The following is a 21,027-nucleotide window of genomic DNA, read 5'->3' as shown; positions in this document are numbered from 1 at the left end:
AATTTAAGGGCACTTTTCTGTGTCTGTGTGGGTGTGTCTGTATGTGATCAGTTTTTTTTTTTTTTTGATGGTACCAGTTTACTAGCTAGCTTTACAATATGCCAAAAAGGATTGCTAACTTGTCCAATTCATGGCTCATCCCCCTCCCCTTACCCACCCAAGCTTTGTGTCCCAGTATACAGCGAATGAATAAAGAAGTTGGGGAAATGTTCTGTATCTTCAGTATCCTGGTCTTCCAGAGCCCTCTGGTTGGGGTGGGATCATCTTAACTGGTCATTTCACTTTACTGTCTAGTGCAGTTAACTAAATGGACTACACGAACCTCACTGGTTGGGGAAACAGAACGGGTTTTGCTGCTACGCAGTCTCACTTGTGCTGTTCAGTACCTGCTTAACGGTTGCCAGGTGGTTTGAAGGATACGACTGCCTAAGAGAAAGAGGGAAGACAGTTTTGTAATGACTGTTGAAGAACTATTTGCAGATGTCTCATCGTTCTAAAAGTTTGTATGCAGCCTCTAAAGATACTGAGTACCATTTGAAGCTTTGTTGAAAGAGGCAAAGCAGGGTCCCTATTTATTTTTATTTAAGAATACTGAAGATCCCTTCCCCCCCCCTGAAATTAGACTAACTGCATTTCTGAAGTGTTACGATGATTTAGGTATTGTTTAAAGTCAGCTCTTCTGTTTTCTAAACCAGTGAGGTTTGAGATGAAAGGATTGGCCAGAGTTTGTCTACCTCTGGGACAAAAACAAAACTAGAAAGTGCTAAGGAATGGATGCAGTTGCAAATACAACATTTTCCAAGTTTTCTTGTTTAAATTTTTTTAAGAGAAAATTAAACAATAACATGGCCAATTTATTACATAAAAAAGACTTGCTGTGTATAAATTATTCCTAAAGAAATTCCTGTGTTTATATTAAAATGAATCAGTAGATAAAAAAAAAAATTCAAAATGTTTTTGTATATTCTGTTGTAAGAATTTATTCCTGTTATTGCGATATACTCGGGATTCTTTACATTATGAAAAGAAGAAACTTTGTCTATTTTGAATGGCTGAAGCTAAGGCTCCTTTAGTTTCTCTTACTCTGCTTTTTTCTAGTAGTTTCAGTACTACATGATTTAAGTTAAATAAAAGAATTCTGTATGCATTTGTCTCTTTCTGAATTTATTGTTCCTTATTGCAGAGCAAGTACAGCTTTAAAAAAAAAAGTAGATCTGTTTTTCTTCTGCCCTTTTGGCTGCATTTGATTGAGCAACTCTGAAAAAAAATCTTTGTGGAGGTCAGTACTGCCATTATGTTGTGTTGAAATCTAAAATATTTTAATCCAATGACGCTGAGTTTGTGGGCCCTTTTTCAATGGGACTTTTGGGTCCTGCTTTGCAGTAGGTGGTTTCTTTCAATAAGGGAAGCATTTTTATTTATTTATTCCAAGGAAACCCTTTTATTTACCTCTACAGAAATCCATAGATGAGGCATTCATCCATCCAGCATGGGGTTATTGGTTTTCTGCAAAGAATGTTGGCAAAGATAGTGGCAAGGAAACTAGTGTTACATCTGACATTTCCAATTCCTCTGACTCTTCTTGTCGAAGTCTTGACTAGGGCACAGTGGTGGCCCAGAGCTTGTTCAGGCATCTGAGCCCTTAGGTTGGCAGTTGACCTTTTTTACTGACATGACACTTGAGGAAACGAGATTTTGTTTTCCTTAGAAAAATCCCAGATGCCCATATTAAGGTGCTGCTGTTTCATTCTGCTGACTGGTTTTGAAAATTAACTGCTAGCTTTATGTCATAATTGTCTGTTTTGGTACTAGCAAAATTACTAAGGAGAGCATGCATTGCCATTCTGTGTGTGTTACAGAGGACACTGCAAACCTCTGTCTTCTCCAGCATTAATAGTGCAGTGCTTCTGTATATAGCTGCGTCTGAGACATCGAGGAGCCTGGCTTGGCAGGGGAGAAGCGCAGAAGTGATCTGTCACTGTCTGATCCTGAGTTTTACAACTTGGGATCTCATTTGGTTCCTGTTTTGTAAGAAAGATGATGTGCCATAACGCATTCCACAGCACAGTGCTTCAATGATTGCCTTTCTTGGGACAAGTTAGCTTTTTGATTTTTGATGTATAAATCCCTGAATAGCCATGACCCATTGTACTGAAAGACTGTTGTCTTTGTTCTGTGCTTTGTGGAAGGACTACAGTGTTTTCCTTTGGGACAGATACTGAGAATTTGGGGTAAATGGTGTTTTGGGGCAATTTAAACCCAAATTACTAACAGCATTTCAGTATCTGCCAGATTCTAGCTTTTTATTTGCTTTCTTTTTAAGTCACCCCAGCTCCATGATCTGTTTTTGATGTGAAAACCAGTGTTTACAGCAGGTCTCCAAGAGATACAGATACCTGAAGAAACCTTCAGATAACCGGACCCCTGTGTGTGTTTTGGTTTCGCCTGTATTTGAAGTTTTTATATGGGCACCTTCTATTAGATGAGATAACTCATCTAATAGAAGGTCCATTGAAGTCCCATTGAGCAGGGATTTAGGACCTCTGAGATCCAGTGCTGCATGTCCTTAGAGCTGCAAGCATGGATCTTGATTCAGTAAATCTGTAGTAATGTTTTTGTGCCCTTCCGAACTAGGATTGAGCGTTCCAAATGTTTCTTGTTTTCTCTAAAATTTTCAAAAAACAAACAAACAAACAAAAAAAATTAAAAGATTTTAGAAAGCATGTAACAACTTTTAAGTCCACATTCACACACTTTCTTAAATCTGAAGCAACCTTATCATTGTTAGTAATACAAACTATGAATTGTTGTTGTTGTTGTTGTTTTCTCTTAAGCTTTTTATGCCAGAGTAGTTTGTTTTCTGTAAGGAGATTTCGCTAAAAATAACTTGGAATATAAAAATCTTTTATGGAAGGGTTTTAAATAACAATTAGATTTGCTACTTTTAAGAGGTAAGGAATTGCATTCTAAGAAATACTCTTTTTTTCCCTCTCATGATCCATCTTACTCTCTTTCTTCCCCGCACTGTTTTAACATTTCTAAGATAATTGTCTGTAATGCTTTTCCTAGAGAGTCTGCTGTTACCGATTTGGATAATGGAGGCACATGGATGAAAGCTGCTCTTCCATTGCCATAATACAGAGAAGCGTAATAGGTGTAATCACAGATATACCTGAAATATTAAGAACAAAACAGAAACAGAAACCTGGATTAAGGAACGGTAAACTTTGATTAAATTTAAATATTCTTTAAGTAGCCAAACCATATCTGGTTTATGAAATTATTCAACACATTTGTTTAGTGAGTAAAGGAAATGCTGAAATAAAACAAGCTTGAGAAACAAATATTCCTTATCTGATGATTCAGTTTCTCAGACACTCACCCAGAAGGAACTTTAAAAATAAAAATAAAATCACAAGACATGCATTCTTTTCTAGGTTTCTGTGAGACAAGTCAGATGAGAAAGGTAGCACAGCCCCACTGGAACTACAACCATGCCATTACAGTGCATTAATAATTATTTTTTTTTTTTGGTGTGGATCATAAAACCACACAGTAATGATGAGATTGTTTCTTTTCTTTTTTTTCTTTTCTTTCCCTTATCACCCTACTTTTTAGCTTGGAGACCCAAATCCTGAAAGCACAGGCCAAGATTAAAAATAACAATAATTTTGTTTTGTTTTGTTTTTCTTTTAAATGAAGAAATCTTAATAGAAAATTGCTTCAGTACTACTGCAACACATGATGAGATCACAGACAGTGTTCTAAAGGTACTTGTAATTGTTTTGTTCTTCAGTGTATGTATTTACATTTTGTATCCCTCCCAGTTGGGAAAGATAGATTAAAATCTGCTACTAGTCAGTATTGCTTTCAGACTCTCTAATAGCACAGGTTTACTGGAGTTGGTAATCACAGGGTGTGCTATGTTGAAACTTGTTTCTTTTGGAATTCATAAATCCATGGAAAAAAACATCTACTGACTGTAGTTTTTCACAAAGGCTTCTCTACACAGAATTTAAATTTATCCTAGTTTCATATTATGCCACTTGAAGACCTTGCTTCAAAGTGATTTTAGTTGGAGGAAAAGTTATTGCAAAGATTCTTCAAGGTTAACCGAGCTGGCTGAATTACTTCTGCTTTTACTCTGAGACCCCGATATGCAATGTTTACCTTCCCGCATCTCTGGAAAAGATTATATCAATCCCTTCCACTGAAATGTTTTTCCAGAGAGTCTTCATATTAATTGTAGATTCAATCTTTTCCGGACCATCTAGCATGCAACAGCCACCTTCTGGGTGAAAACCACAAGCATCCATCTCTTTGTAGCCTTTGTTCTTCCCACACTGCTCAAGGATGATGATTGCTTTGGCGGATGAAGCCAGCCCAACATGAACAGTAAGCTGTTTTTTCCCACCGGAGTGAATAACAGGAAATTAAAAATGAGACCTGTTTTTTAAAAACATGTAATGTAATAGTGCCAAGCATTATGTGAAATACTAGCTGCGAGGTAGGGAGTCTTGCTGTAGCTCATGCCTAAAGAAAACTTTGATAAGAGATTATAAATGAGAACAAAATTGTGCTCTGGTTTGTTTTTTTGTTGTGTCTAGTCAACTGGGGACTTCAGTGCTTCAGTACATTTTTATTTTTTTTGCACCATGCAATTTATGGATGATATGGTGGATATTTTTTACTTTGTTCTGCATGCAGTTCTGCTGTTTAAATGGCACAGAGTTTAAACAGCATGCTAATTATTGTGTGCTCCAAAGTTCAGTTTGAAACCTTTATCACTGTTTTAATAGTCACTATCCAGAGTTGTCTGATGCATGTTGTGCAATAATCTTTTAGAAATCTTTTTAAAGATCCACTGAAAATAGTATTATCCAGAAATTAAGAGAAAGATTGCCCAACCTTGTAACTAACTACTCACTAGTGGCTGAAGAGTTGTCCAAATCTTGAGGACTTGCTCCTTTGCTTTTTGGTAAACCACTGGCAGTTCCATGATATGGAGATCTATGGTTTTACCAAGGCCTCTCTTGGACAGCTCCTATAAATACAAAAAAATAAATCAAACAGAAAAAACATGATGGATGTTGGGGATGTAAGAACATTGGATTTCTCACTGTGATAAAAGAAATTGGGCTGCTCAAACTGAGAAAACATATGGAAGAGCATTGTAATGCATTGTTTCCTAGCCCCACTGTTTCCTAATGTCACATCTGTGTTGAGCCACTGTTGTATTTTCCAAAGGGATGCTCAGTGTCCAGTGGGTGGTTTGTGTAATTCTTACTGCTTAGGGACCGGTCCATGGGGAACCATGAAATGCAGGATTTCTCAGAAAAGATCCACGCTGAAAGTATCTATTATGCTTTGATACAGTTAAGAGCTGTTCCTCGTGAAGACCTAGTAGATAAACCTGCGCTTCTGGAGACACAAATGAGGGAGAATTCACATGAGAGAATTCACATTCAGCTGGCTTGAAATGCTTCAGGTAACCTTTGCTGTACTGTCAGTACGAGGTCACATTTAGAAAGGGTTTAATTGCGTTTTGGTCTAGAATATGTTTCCCTGGTAAAAGAAGGAAATGTTATTTATTGCGATGTTATCTCTCTGTCATTTAGTTGCAGTTCTGCATAGGATCCTTTCCCAAAGGAAACAAAAATTGTGCTCAGGTTTGAGGTGAAAGAAACAAAGGCATCCTTGAAATCAGCAGGTTGGCCAGATGGTTGGAAGATGTCCTGGAGAATAGTCAGGGATGAATGGCATGTGGAAACAACTTGAAATTGTTTTGTCAGTGGAACAAGGCATAGAACTCTAAGTAGAAGGTAGAATACTTGCAGTGGCAGGATGCAGAAAGAATGCGTCTGAGGCAGAAAGTGGTCCCAGAGAAGGAAAATGGTGGTTGAAAATTCCTGTTGCATCCTAGTAGACCGCTTCCAAAGGAGGGTACAGATTTTCTGAGCTTCTAAGGAGGACGTAGGCAAGAAGGCAGTAGCAGCAGTATCTCATTAGACCGAGAAATTTGTAACTTTTTTGTCCATGTCATTGTTTCCTCAAGCTTCCCTTTCTTACTAGGGATACTTGTGCGGATGGGGCCCACAGTTCTAAGCTGTGTTAACTGGGAAGTTTGCCCTTCAACGCTGACTTCCTATATAAACTGTTCCAATTTTCTTGTCAGCGGAAACATTGATTAGCTGTGCTCAATAAACTATTTGACACAAGCAAGGAAACAATGCCTGCAGGGAAGTAAACACATCTAGAGAACACTGCCAGCCTTTTTTCCTCTGGGCGCTGACAGTCTTTGAGAGGCCATTGCATCATCTTGCTTAAGAATGCTGTACTGTGTCTTAGCTTCCAAAAAAGAAAACCCCAGCTGGTTCACAATTAGCATTTTATTTTCTCAAACATCTTTAATTTTAACATTTAATGAGATTCTTCCTTTTTAACTGTAAGGCTTAAAGTACTTGACTATCCATAACTTCGGTACAGAATTTGGAGATGAGAGGAGTTGTTAGGCTATTCTCTTGCACTGTCTGGACTGACATTCTGTTGTCACCATTTGTGACAGGAAAAACGCAGGAATACTTTTTGTGCAGAACAAAATCAGAAGCTGGCCGGTAGCCCAGAGCTGGGAATTTGTGTCAAAGACAGATAGTTTGCTTCATCCCACGAAATTCCAGCATGTTGTCAATAATGTATACTACTCTGTTGTCTAGGAATCCTAACCACGGGCTTGCACACCATTACACCAGATGTTGTGCAAATGAAACAACAAAAATGGCGAAGGCTAAGACAAGGAACAACATGAATATTTTTTGCATTTAAGGTGAAAGATGGAAGATGGTTAGAGAGGAATACTGGATCTGGAAACTAAAGAGCTCACAGTGGTGAATTAATTCAGTGAACGAGTGTGTCTGTTGTAACTGAAACAGAAGAGGAAATGTTGAGGGATGACAAGTTTTGGAGGACATTTTTGTGTGGGAAAAGTGGTTGAAAAGAAAGCATAAAGGTTTGTTGTTGTTGTTGGATTTTTTTTTTTTCTAAAAGGGAAATGGAATCCAGCATTATCAGCTGACAACCTGGAGTGATGGTGAGTTGTGATCATAGCCCCAATTCAGAGGAGCTCTGGCCCACATCCCTGTGTACCCCTCTCCAAACAGAGGTGATTTGCACAGAACAGCAGAGCTCAGAAGCAGTGGTTGTGTGTCACGCTGGGTGTTACAAGCTACCTAAACTTTTAGAAAACTCCAGGAAATTTCAGAGCTTGCTTGAGTTTCCACTGATTTGGGTTGCCTGGAAGTCGGGGGGTGGAGGGTTATGTTGTGTGTGTTAATTTTGTGAATGCTACTCGAAAAGGCATGTGTTGGTGCAGAAAGAAAAACACAAATATCCGTTGACCCAGTCAGTCTGCAATCATGTTGCAAAGGTTTTTTTTGGTTGCAGGTTTAGTTTGTGTTTTGTTTTGTTTTGTTTTACTCCTGTAGATACCTCTTTAAAGCTTCAGGGATGTAAGAAAGTTCCAGAACAGCAATGGAGGAGCTGAATAGCAATGTCTTAGTTTCACAGATGATGAAACTAAAGCAGAGAGGGAGCGAGAGAGATTAAATGACAAATTTCCAAAGACCACATGGCCAGTGGCAGGATGAAAAACTGCGCTCAGAGATCTGATCCTCATCTCCTGATAGCAAACATAGTTCCCAGAAGCAGTTGGAAATGTGACCTGTTCTTTGCACTAACAGTTTAATTGCTGTGAATGTTGTCACTCAACTTGCATTTGTGCCCTATTAACTGGGGACTTTGACCTTGGTGGTAGATTGTCCTGCTAGGCTATTTTAGCTGCCAACTACCAGACAGGAGTTTCTGGAGGACACACAGAAACAGGGACAGATCAAGGGGTACCAGGTGGGACCACCAGGCTGTAACACAGAATAAACAGTTCAGGGAATCTGAGATTCCGAGGGTCCCATGTGGTGCTGAAGAGCACATCATAATATCTCAGTGTGGTCTGTCTGCAAAAGTGGAGTAAATGCTTGGAGGTGTTTTCCTCTAGGGAGACTGCTCTGTGCTTCAAGAGTTAAAAGTGCTGCTGGTGGAGATTTCATGCATATTTTAGGAGGGTATTTCAGGTGAATGGACTTATGAGAACCATGAAAAACTTAGTGAGACAGGTTTCTGGAAGAGAAGCTGTGCTTCTAGTGCTAGACAACCATGTTGGGCCATGTGACAGCGTCTATAAAAGCTCTGAAGCTTTTCTCAATGACCCTGAATTGACAGGTTCACCTGTACTTTCAGATCCTTTTGATTCTCCTTTTCCCTAAACACTCAAGAGGGGCACTTGCTAAGGAATGAGAGAGCTCTATAGATGTGATGCTGATGGATGCCCTCTGTGCAAGGCTTCCTGTGCTGCGAAGAGAACTTGGGTTAATGCAAACATAGCAGGGTACGCCTCGCATGCTTTGAATATTTTATTTCCATGTTACAAAAGAGGCAAGGTACATAGCATCAATAAGAACTCCAAGAACTCAGAACAAATGCTCTTTCTAAACCAGTAGAAACGGAAATTGGTAAAGTCTTATTAACACTTATCATCTGGTTCTTGGAGATATCAGAAAATGGAAATTGGCTTTTCCACCAAATCTGAGGTAGTAAATAGTTAATTTTTAAGAGAAACAACATAGCACAACTATTTTTTGGAGTGCCCAGTGAAGGGGCGTGGAAGTAATGCAACTATTGGAATGGCCGTGTGCTCACTGGGTCAGTCTCTGATCCATCCTACAGCAAGAAAAGAGCTTCCGGAAAATCGCTGATCCCATCAGCAAGGTGGAGAGTGAAAAAGCATCTTACAAAGAAGCTGGCAACAGTGATTTTAAGGAAGAATATGAGTGTAAGAGTGAGTGTTTCTCACAAAAGTGAAGCCATTGTTCTTTGGCAAAGGCTCCATTCTTAAAGGCATGAAGGGTAAGGCTGTACTTTGAGAGTTAGGATTCTAGGGCTCCCAATACACGTACTTCTACAGGAGTTGAGGTGCTTTTAGTGTAAGGACCTGCCTGGGATATGAAGTCTTAAGACAACAGATATCAGTGTTGCAACATCACCGAGACTACAGTGGTATCCTGGCTTTCGATAAGTGTCAATTCATTTTGAGCTACTAATTAGGATAGTTCTGGATAATGCTACACAACCATTAAGCCTGCATAATCCCATTCAGTAGCTCTGGCCTGACTGCTCAGAGCTTCCTTGATGACGAATATGAGTGTACTCTTGCTTAATTCTCAGAAAAGAGTCTCAGCAGGAGGGCTATATGTCACTTTAGTGATCCGTGCACGATCCACAAGCCAAGTCTACATTTTGCTATCTTTAATATCTGTGCATGAGCTTCCTGAAGACCGTTGGACTACTCATGTGAACAAGCCCAGTGAACAATACCATGAGATTGCTATTTAGTATGGAAAAGCCTATCAAAATTCAAAGTACTTCCAGATTTGTAGCAAATTTCCCTGAATTGTCTGGATTAACTACCTTTGCCAGGGAATAGGAAACCAAAGCAGCATGACCAGCATGAATAAAAATTAATTCCACACAGAGGGTGTCACACCAGAGGGAAATGGATTCGTTATCCTCCATACACAAGGACTGACATCTGTTTCATTATGGAATGCTGTAGTCCATGTTATATAACTTCCTGGCATAGCAAGTGCATGGCATTGTTACAGAAAACTCATCTCATCAGTGCGTTTTGGCTTTAGGCTGTTTTGCTTGCAGATAAAGAACATGTTTTATTTTCAATGAGAAGTGGATGATATTGCGTCCAAAATTAGAACCAATAGGAATCAGGAGATAATGAGTACAAACATTGTCAACTGACAAATATTTGTGGTTTAGGGCACATGTCAAGTTGAAGTTGAGATAATTTATGGGTCTTGTGTGATGGCTGGGGTGTGGAAAGGTATAACAGAAGTATTTTTGTTTCTTGTTAGCCCACAGGGATAACATCCCTCATGACTTTGAGTGGATAATAGATCTATTCTTCCAAACACCAAGTTCTACTCAGTGTTCCTATCCCAGCAAAGCTAGAATAGAAAATCTGTATGGGTTGGTGGAGTTGCTATAGCTTTGCTCTTTGGAAAAAGTTACTAGTTCCTTGTTTTTTCATCATTTTGGCTTGACTGCACTTCACTTTGAAGACAGATCCTCAGTAGCTGTCACCAAAAATTGTAATACAGTCATAGTCCTGTAGGGTCATTATCTTTCTGTCACCACTAGTACTTTCTTATAGCTGCCTTTTTCATTCCAGTGTCCTGATGAATTTAAATATTTACAGCCTTATTTCAGTTCCCCTAATAGACCATACGCCCCTCAGGCTACGCTTGTATGAGAAGGAATTCACCTTAGACGTGATAAAATGCATTGTGGTATGGAATGGCCTGTTTACAGAAGAGAGAGATAAACTGTGGCATTAGTTGCAGATAAGGCACCATTCCCAAGGGAAAAAAAAATCCTAAATGTTTTAAATAGTATTTTGGAAAAAAAAATCTTCCAAATGATTTTAACTTAATTATTCTCTTCCCTCCATGTTGGGGGGTCTTTTCTAAGAGGCACAATTCTATTTAATAAGACATGAGAAGTAAGTTTCTAGAAGGGAATAGAAAGGCTTGAAACGGTTTATGGTTGGATCGCCACAAAATATTGGATCACCTCCCTCCCTTTCTTGTTATGCTTACCTTCACTGCTTCCCAGCTAGAATTAACCAGGTGTTGTCTAAAGGGACCAAAACCTGGGAAGGAAAAAAGATGCTTTTAACCCATGTTTGCACTGCAAGTTTAGATTCAATGTGACATGTAGGTGACATTAGGTGACATGTATGCACCCACATTTTGTTCTTTGTTATAATATTTTTGTTTATGGAGGTTGCCATTTGCTTAAGATAGTATTTTTTTCCCTTTATAACATTTACAGGAATAGCATTTTTATTTTTATATGTGCTGACATAAGAGCTAATCCCACAATCTTAATTCATGTCAAGGCTTCCTTATGCGATGTCCTTAACTGAAGTTGGGAGATGTACTGGAGCCAGTGGGACGGTTCATGTAAGTGATGATTTGGGTGATGATGATATCATCTGCTGCAGAAATACCACTCCTAAATGAACTGGTGTCAAATACTCCCAGGTCACTGTCAACATACTATTCTTATTGTTAAGGCTCGTGAAGATGAAGGCATGCATGTTTGAAAGAGTAAAATTGGATTTTATTTGTAATTTTCTTTTTTAATCCCAGGTAACAGAAAATTAAGTTTTCCATCAGGGAAAATGTGCTTTTTGTGGTACTGGACAAAATCTTTCATCACTTGTTCTCCACAGGAAAAGAAAGGGGGAAAGGGGAAAGGACTCTTTGAATCCAAAGTACTAGATTTAATTTTACAAGATTCTTGAATAGAAAGAAAAAAAAAATCATTTTGACCTAGATGGGCATTTTATCATTAAAGAGTTTGATGGAATACTCCCACAATCTTTATTAATCTCAATTACTGTTCTCAGTCCATTGTGTTGGCAAGTCTTTGATAGTGGGTGGTGGGAAAACTGTTTTGTGAGATGGTTTTAATGCTTCACTTTTTAAATATTTAAAAATCTACAAATGGACAAATAAATACTTACAGCATATGATTGCTGTTTTGCATGTTGAAAGTTACTTGTACACGGGAACAATTAAGCCTAAATGTAGGTTTATGACAGTTTTAATAATTAATGGTAGATTTTAAGCATTTCTTAATTTGTTGATACTTATTTCGTAACTGCTCACTATTTTCTCTTTAATATTATGAAAAGCCTGATGGTGCTAATACTTTTGCCAATGATTTCCTCAGGCTTAAGTTTGTACTAGGGGGAGGAGAGGGAATAGGGGAAATAGCATGCATTTCACATTCACAGGGAACAAAAAATATCTGACTAGTCCCACTCCACTTTCAGAGGGAAATTAGGGGGACACTCACTTCATTCTGAAGCTGTTGTGCATGCTTGTGTACCTGTGTGCGTGTGGAACAGTAGAATTGTAATACAGTTATTAAATAGCTCACAAATCCATGCACCTCAGCCGTGGCCTTAAGAAACCGCCATTTGGGATAAAATTGTTCTACAAAAAGAAATGAGTAAATGTAGGAGAGTTGTACAGTACTGACATACCTGCAACAACTTCAAGAGCTAACTGGCTCAATATTATTAGGCACTATATAACAAACTGGGCTCGGTGCCAGCAGGTTTATATTATGAGCAGGTGAAAATGTGACAGAGGCATGCTGTGATAATCTCTGTAATAGCTTAAAGATGCACCTGTGTCTCTAATGGGACACACTAGTCTGAAACCATTTGAATGAGTATAATTTCTGCACCTAAATGGCTATGTAAGGAGAGGAAGAAAATATAAGGTGCTAAAGAAGTGTGCCCATCAAAGTTATATGCTATAAATATCATAGGAGAGAGCCAGGTTTGCAGCCTTTTAAGAGGTTAGCAAATACCTCTTGCTCTCTTCTGTACTCCCATTCATTTCAACTGCAGTTGTTTGGAGCAAGCCAAACTAGTTCTGCTCATCTTGGAGCCATTAAAAAAAAAAAAAAAGTGTTTAATTGAAAACAGCAAGATGCAGATCTCTTTGATGTAGCTTCAACCTCATTCCTACGTCCTCAGATGACCCACACTGGAAAATTATCCAGCAACTCACATGTCAAGATATGTGTAATGATTGCCTTTAAATGAGCCAGTGGCAATGAGAGGAATAGTGAGCAGCAGCATTCCTTAAGAGCTTTAACCTTTTAAAAAACTCAGAAGTCTCTAGCTGGTGTTTCTGTCACTGTAATTCAGCAGCAGCCATAGCCAGCAAGAGAAAGAGAAATTCTGTCCCTTGTGCTGCACGTTCAGGCATGTTCTTTTGATATATTTAATTTAATGGTCTAGTTTAGTGGTGATGAGGCAGCATCTCCTGTTTAAATTTCCCTTACCTTGCCATGAATCTGAGACCCTGAAACTTGCCATGTGTTGCTCTAATTCTGGACGCTGACTATGTGACATTGTGATGCAACCTGGTTTTGTTGCTTTAGAGCTCCTTTTGGGTAAGCTTTATCTAATGCTAGCCTGCACTGCCTTGAGCTACATGGTTTGGATCAGAGAGAATGTCAACAAAAATTAAAACACAGAGAGAGTGAACAACAAACCAAACTGGATGGCAGTGAAGAGGGCATACTGCAGCCTGTTTCTTCTGACATATATCTGTTTTTCTTAAGAAGGCACCGTAGTAAGTTATTTTCCATGTGTAATTGTTAGTATGACCATTTGCTACTGTTTTTCCCTCCAGGGAACTGTTTATGACAGAGATCAAGTGTGTGAGCATACTATCTCTAGCTAAAAGAAGAAAATAAAAAATCTTACCAGTTACAACCACAGTGGATTTCGAATCCATGCTCCAAAAGGTGAAATCTTGTTGTCTCTCACTTCCAAAGAACGGTATCACAATTCATGCATCTGTGGCAGACTTCCTCACTTGGGGCATCTATTTTTTGATTCAAGCTGTTCAGAAGCACGCACATTTCTATGGGATGAAGAAAAAGGTTTCATAAAGCTGAGACATGTTAGGATTCACCTTACATGGATAGTTTGTGATCTATGTAACTTTCAAAACAAATTGTTACGTTTCATTATTAGAGATAGAAGCCTGGCTGATTGGGACTGCACCAAATGTCGTTTCCTGTTACCAGGCAAGCAACAGCAGTATTTGGGGAAGAACAAAGAAGTCTTAAAGAAACTTTTTGAAAAATATCCTGCAATATCAGAAACTTGTTTATATACAAGTATGCAAAAGTAATTAAATCAATTTTATCGTATGTCTGTGAATACTGTGTTTTCAGCACAGCTGTAATTCACTTTAATTGTGAACAATTCATTAGCTACAAACATTTATCTGTCCATTTCCACTGTCTTTGTGCCTCTTTCTTACCACCTATAAATACAGAGAGGCAACTCTTCTGTTTTTCCTCCTAGCACTTACCTAATTTACTAGTCTTGAGCTTTATCTTATGCCTTTTATTAAATACTTCAAGCATCTAACACTTTTAAAAATAAACAGGAAAATATTCATTTGCTAAAGCAAAACATTTACTTGGTAATAACATCCCATGGACAATATATTACAAAATTTCTCTTCAACATAAAAGGTCAAAGGAACCCTAGAAGGTGGGTTATAACTTGTTGAAACTGGGGAGCTTAATTGTCTGTCTTCATTAACTGAAGTGCAAGAACCAATAGGGGGCCTGAAATCAAAACATATGCACATTGTCACTGCCCAAAACAAAAGCATATGAAAGTCCTCTCGGGAATTATAACTATGTGGGCAGAGGGTTTTGCTGGGTCTTGTTTTGAGTAGGAAGTGTATGCGTGTGTGTGAGAGAGAGAGGAGAAATAAACTAAGAATAGAAAGCCACTATATAGTCTCAAGAGAGATGGTAATTATGAGACCTTAAGAAAAAAATGCCTGAAGAAATCTCTTGGATTGGGTGGTGGCTGAGCAAAGTTTGGAGCTATGAGCTGCTTCTGTCATCTGAATCCTCCTGCGCTGAGAGAGAGAAATTTGTGGATTCTTTTAAATAAAATGACCCTGATTATACCGCCCATGTCTCTTCCTGACTAATACAACTTGCAAAACTCACTTTTGCTAGCCACTGAGGCTGAAGGAGCAGCTAATACAGTATATGTGAAGAACTCTGCAGTTTTAAATAATGCCAAATTTGATGCAACCTTCAGTGAATTGCACCTACAATGCTGTAGCCTTTCATTCCCCTAGGTCAATTAAGATTTTTACCAATTATTTTCAGTGTTACTGGTTACTAAAACTTCTCCTGTGATACTGAACAGGACAATGACATACCAGTCCTCACAGTTATTTCAGATGTACTTTCTTTTTAAATAGATATCGGTAAATTAAAAAAAAAATAATAATCTAAGTTTACCTTGTATAGGGAGGTCTAATGAACAAAGCATATGCAAGGAATAAAACAGGATTTAAGACCTACAGTTGCTTAATTAATTTCCTACACAAGAAATTATGAATGCGTTCTGTTTGTGACATTATAGCAGCTTTATAGACATATGGAGGGTATTGGTTGAATGCTGGGAAACACAAGGCATTTTATTAGATGTTCTTGCATGGTATAGATATGTCTGTTAGATCCATAGACTCTGAAATATCTGAAATCAAAGCTACTCTTTAAATTTTTGAGAAACTACGAGTGTAGCTTTACTATTAGCACTCACACACATATATGTATTCATAACATACGGATACTTGAGGTTGGTGCAAATTTTTCTCCCTCTTTTACAATTAAGAAACTGAGCCCCGGCTATTCAAAGGCAAATCACAGACACAGCTGACTCAGCCATAACTAACACTGGTTGTTTTTCCTCCTGCTGTATACAAACGTGATTGGCATAGCACTCATTTTGGGGCAAAAAGAAATGGACACAACTCAACCACGAAAGCCAACGTTATCGCTTTGAACACTTTACCGTACAGTTGCCTGATACGTTTAAAAAGGTTTTGAGCTGCTAAGAGGAAAAGGTATTTTCTGTAAATGCACTCTCACCACATTGCAGAAGTACCAGAATACTGCTCAAATAGCTCTTTAGTGGTGAAGGTAACAAGAACTGAATACGGCCCTTCATTTAGAAACAGCTCTTCAAATTTTATCCCTTTTATTATTACTTACATATAGATTTTTTATTTCTTGCTATTGGCAAGAACGAACCAACATGTTAAACTGTTAAGTGGAAGTGTTTAATATATTCCAAATTTATCTCAGCCGTCCAACGTTTAATGAGAGGAGGGAGAAATCAAGCTGTTACGCTATTTAACACTAAACTATAATGGGACTTTAAGTAGAAATTTCAGCATCTAGCACTTTACATTTCTTTTGCATTCAATAAAAATAAATGATCCTCAGGGAAGACCAAAGATGGTATACTGGTAGGTGGAATATAACGTCACAAGAAGAGAAGAGATAAACATTTTGGTGTAAAGTTTGCTATTTCCTATAGACCATTGGTCTATATGATGATGAAACCTCTGGGCTGAGAACAACGTGCATGATACTCAGGGAATGCTGGAAGGTGCAAAGCTTCAAGTGATCACAAGAATGTGAAGAAACTCACTGATGTGCTGTGAGGTGGTTGTGTGACATTGGCTTCTCTGAGAGTGCCTGTGCATGTGCTGAAATTGTGTTGCCCTATTGTGGAGAGAAAAATTGCTTTGCCTTGTTGAGGAAATAAAATACAAGTCTTTGTTACCATGTTTTTAAAAATATTTGAAGGGAAGATCAACCCTGTGGAGTTTTCTTTTAAATGCTGACAGGGAGCAGAGCGTGTAGCAGCAATGAGAGGCACTTAAAGCACCTTCCTGAAGTGTTGTGTCCAATGGACTGAAACCAGTGGTGTTCCCCAACAGTAAGCCCAAAAGAAAGCACGCTTGTTTCTATGCAAATGTACTATTATTTCGATGTACTTCTCCCCCCCCCCCCCCACTATTTTTTACTTTGATACTTGTGCTAGCTATTTTAGAAATAATTAAGCAATCAGACAATCTCGGTAGGAAGGCTCCCAGGAGTCAACACCTGCATTCTGTTTTCTAATTTTGACAACTGTGCATTCTTTTTCATATTCCTACCTCTACTTTAGTTCTTAATATCGAGCAGCAGGTGAGATTTTTCAAAAGCCCCTTTCACATGACTGAAGATCACTGCGGTACACGCCTGAACAATGCCATAAAAAACATCATTTTTGCACCTCACTATTCCCAGCGCTTAACGAACCCGGCATTAGCCCTATCGTTTGTCATCCTGGACCTTTTAAGTGAAGAATTTAGAACTCTTATTCAGCATTTTTTAACGCTGAAGTGCGATGCTTGCCTGGTGCTTGCACTGGGGGGAGGACAGGAGCTGCTCCTTAGCCCACCACCACCTTGCCCTGCGTTTGGAGCCACCTTCTCACCCTTTTTAGCCTTCCCTCCTAGAGAAGCGGCGCCAGGGTTAGGCTTTACCACAACCTCCGCTCTTTGTTCCCCTCCGGCCACCTCTCGCCTCAGCCCGGCCGCGGCCCCTCGCGTCCCGCCCTCAGCGCCTCGCCGCCATCCCCCCGCGGGCCGGGGTCGGGGGCGGGCCGGGCGGCCGGAGCCCGCCTCCGAGGCGCTGATGGAGGCCAAGGGAGGAGGACGAGCAGCCGCTGGTAAGAGGGGAGGGAGAGAGCGCTCGCCCGCGGCTTCGCCTCCTTCCCCCGCCGGCCCCTCGTCCCATCTCTCCCCTCATGTCCCCCCCCCGGGCCGGCTGCTCACCCGCCGGGCGCCTCCTCCTCCTCCTCCTCCTCCTGTGAGGGGCCGCCGGGCGCCCCCCGCCGCCGCGAAATGGCGGCGTCTCCTCAGCGCCCAACGTGCCGCCCCGGCCCCGTCACCGACACCTCAGTGCCCTCCTCGCCCTCGGGCACGGCCGGGGGAGCTCCTCGTGGCCGTGTTCCCAACTCGCAGTTTTCCACGGGGCGGCTGAGGTGAGGAGGTGCCCCCGGGGTGGTCCCGTCCGACGCCCTCCTCAAAGCGGGTCTACCAGAGCAAGTCCCTGAAGTTTTTCTTTTTTCTCCCTTTCCTAAGCGCACAAGGAGCTTCTCCAGTTTTTTTTTTTTTTTTAAGGGTAGCCCAAACATGCCTTGAAGCAGAGAGGAGCTGGCCCCGCAATTTCTGTCAGCTTTGGTTCAGCGGGTGGTGCTGGTAAAATGGCGCAGCTTGTGTGCGTGTGGAGGCACAGGTGCATTGGCCTGTGACCTTAATGGTGAGGTACTGGAGAACTAATAAAGAGCAGAGGCAGTGCTGTGTAAACATACTTCTACATCTGTGAGGCCAAATTGCAGAGGAGATGTTAAAGTGTTTACTCAGACTGAGTTACAACACGGTTTCGGGGACGAAAGGAGCAGTAAACACATTGTGTCTTGACCACCACGAAATAACTTGCTGCATTATTTTGGTGTAGAGAGGAGGTATAAAAGGCTTTCTACGTTGCCCTTGGTTACTTAAGAAAGGGTATTCAGTAAATACTTGCTTTGTTGATCGTGAGATGATTGTAGAACAAAAAATACACGGTTTCTAATGGTTAATTTTGGGGGGAGAGAAAAACCATCTGCTTTCAGCACAAGTTAATCTACTGGTGGTTTTGGCCATAGCTAAAGAGCTTCTCTGCCCCGTGTGGGCCAACAGAGAACTTGCAATTCGTTATGAGGTGGAACATGGCTTTGACATGAGTAGACACTGAGTTCCCAAAAGACAACGCTCCTGGTGCTTGGTATGGGAGCTTATTTTAGGACAGGTGAATCTTCTGCACATGCTCTATCATGGATTTCCAAGGCAGTCTGGCATGTGTAGTGTTCCTGGTTTATATTTGACTAGGAGCACTTCCAAGAATCTCTGTTCATGCACTTGTTTGGATAAGGGCCCGTTGCATCACCTCAGTTAGCTTTTGCACTGCTTTCCCTCCTGCTCTGTTTTTATGCTCTTCTTTCTTAATTTGTCACGCTAGCAGGTAAATGGAGAGAAAGTGAATTTATCTTCTGAAACGCATTTTAAGTTGCTGCCATTTATCTAAAGCACCTACTTCATCCCCTTCAGTAAAATAATGATGTTGTTCATTAGTTCCTCTAACTGCTGATGGCTAAATGCACTGTAGTCAGATGGCTCTATTTTTTCCCTCTTATCAGCCACTTCTGAAAGTCAAACATTGGTAATAATCCTTTTTTCTTTCTTTCTTTTTTTTTTTTTTTTTTAATACTCTTAATTCTGCTGATGTTTTTAAATAACATATCTCTAGATGAATGAGCCTCATTTTTTCATGTCCAGGCAAATGTACTGTTGGGCACTTCAGGTTCTGTCAACATTTTTTCCCCATTTTTTTTCATTATTCTGAAATGTTTAAAATAGTTCTTCCATTCCCTTCCTCTTTTTGAATGGATTACATTGTTTCCAGGTGTTGTCTGAATTTTGGCAGTTAAATAATTGAATATTGGTAGGTTTAAAGTAATTATGTAACTGTTGGTAACAGGTTGGGTATATAACACTTTAAGAAAATACTGGAGTCGGCCATTAGCTCTTCTTGTGCAAGTGGTACTTCTCAGTTCGTGCCCTGCTGTAACTGAGGTGCCGCAACTCTACTTGTTCTTGAGGTCTATTCCTGTAACTGTTCTTCACAAACCTTGCCATTGAAAAGCAGGCCAGATGTTGACATAGAACTTGAGGTTCTTGTTTTAAATTCAGCCTTGCCACAAGTCAGTTTTGATTTCAGAGCATTTTGAGAGTCAGACTTGTAGGTGCTAACCATCTAACAACAAGGCGACAAAAGACATTCAGTGAGTAACAAAATACATACGATGCTGGCGCCTGGGAAATAGTTGCCACATGACAAACCTGTACATCTAGTTCAACAATTGCACTAATGAAGCTTTAAATTTCCATCTGCCTCTCTAGGTAGATGGAAAATTCCCTGCCCTCAATGAAATCCATGTTAATCAGTTAAAGTTTACAGGCAGGAGGAGGTCAGCACCCTGAAAGGTAGAAACTCAAAATTCTGGTAGTGTAGATGTGCTATGTGTTATGAATGTGGTCCCTACATCTAGAGAAAGCTACTTGAAGCTCTAAGATGAGTCTGATCAACAACCATACTCCTTCAGTATAACTAAACTCTATGAAACAAGCAGACTTTTCCTCAGAGTGAGGCGTGTGTGTATCTCTGAGAGATAGGGATTTTCATAACCTCCTCGCTTTCCCTGCCACAGGCAAGGCAGATGACTGTAACCTTGCTTTAACATAAATACATAGTTATGTCTTAGAAGGAAAAGAAGCAGGAAACAAAATCCTACCTCCTTCAAAATACTTCTCTCAAAGAAAAAACACAGTGAAAACCCAGCAAACAAACCTGAGTCCCTACCCATAATAGCACGGCAGTGAACCTTCTCCTTCCCTTGGGAGGAGAGTATGAGAGAACAAACAACACCAGGGAAAGTCTAGCCTGTTTAAATTCCGAGTGGGAGGTGTGCAGCCATTATGCTTATGAGTATGTTATAAGAACTGGTGTAGAACAGGCTGGTATATTTTCTGCGTTGTATAATGGTTGCGCACCAGGAGACTCCCAAACTTGTGGTGGCAATTCACGGTTTTGCTGTCTTCGCAAAACGATTGGCAGACCCTCAGGTCACACATACCGAAAGTAAACTGGGTCCTGCTCGCTTACCGAGCGGTCTGCGGATGCTTAAAAATGTTGTGTGTTTGCAACCTTCAAAACTGCTGTCTGGTGGCTGGTCTTTATAGTATTACCAACAACAGATGGCAAATGGCTCTGCTGATGTAATTCTTGCTAGTGTTTCATTCCTGTGAAGTTCCACAGTCTCAAAATCTCAGAAAGTGCCTCCATATTTTTTCTTTGTAATGATTTCAAGCCAAACTAAATAAAAACATCTTATATTATTCAAATTCCCATGGTGTCATGTGACATTTTTGTAATGATTGCCTTGCAGCAGTTTCAGATAAGTGCACGTTTGGTAGCAATTTAAGGCCTGTGTCCTTTAAGTAATGCTTATTAGTACGCAACAGATGCCGTTTAGAAACATTATGCCTTTTAATAGGCTCTGCTTTTAGACTACATGTTCTCATTCCAGGCAGGCTGTGGATCAGGCAGGCTTTGAGGTATGCTGTCGTTTATGCAAAGCCTAAGTCAATTTTCTGCTCTGAAGTCAGGCCATGTGTTTTTCCTTGTTTCCTCCATTCTGGTCATAGCTGTCTTGCTGTGTTTTTTCCCCCTAGTCATATCTTTGGCTGATTGTCAAGCCCTTACAATCAAAACCTTTTGCATTTTTAACCACCAGCAGTGGTTTCTTTTGTCCTTACAGAAGAGTTTGTGTAAACTGAATTTAAACAATCTCAGCTTTACTGTGAAGAGCACAGAGGTAGCCCTTTATTGCCAGTCTGT

At 40.0% G+C, this 21,027-nt stretch overlaps 2 protein-coding genes across 2 annotated transcripts in view; one reads left to right on the top strand and one right to left on the bottom strand.

The window, feature by feature from the left end:
- Positions 1–1,001: 1,001 nt before the first annotated feature.
- Positions 1,002–17,390, bottom strand: PGPEP1L (pyroglutamyl-peptidase I like). The gene is made up of 6 exons (XM_032194815.1): positions 17,361–17,390; positions 13,415–13,574; positions 10,719–10,771; positions 4,928–5,044; positions 4,171–4,400; positions 1,002–3,172 (listed from the first exon to the last, which is right to left on the bottom strand). Exons 2-6 carry the CDS (start codon positions 13,443–13,445, stop codon positions 3,004–3,006), a joined length of 600 nt encoding a protein of 199 aa, XP_032050706.1. The 5' UTR covers positions 13,446–13,574; positions 17,361–17,390; the 3' UTR covers positions 1,002–3,003.
- The window catches only part of FAM169B (family with sequence similarity 169 member B), a 38,720-nt gene continuing 34,895 nt past the window's right edge, over positions 17,203–21,027 (top strand). The window contains exon 1 of the mRNA XM_032194813.1: positions 17,203–17,254. Coding sequence (XP_032050704.1) covers positions 17,221–17,254 — 34 coding nt within the window. The 5' untranslated portion in view covers positions 17,203–17,220. The remainder of the gene's footprint in view (positions 17,255–21,027) is intronic.

Source organism: Aythya fuligula, chromosome 11 (genome assembly GCF_009819795.1).
Source record: "Aythya fuligula isolate bAytFul2 chromosome 11, bAytFul2.pri, whole genome shotgun sequence".
Taxonomy (NCBI): Eukaryota; Metazoa; Chordata; class Aves; order Anseriformes; family Anatidae; genus Aythya; species Aythya fuligula.
The sequence above is the reverse complement of the archived record's forward strand: the minus strand, read 5'-3'. Positions and strand labels throughout refer to the sequence as shown.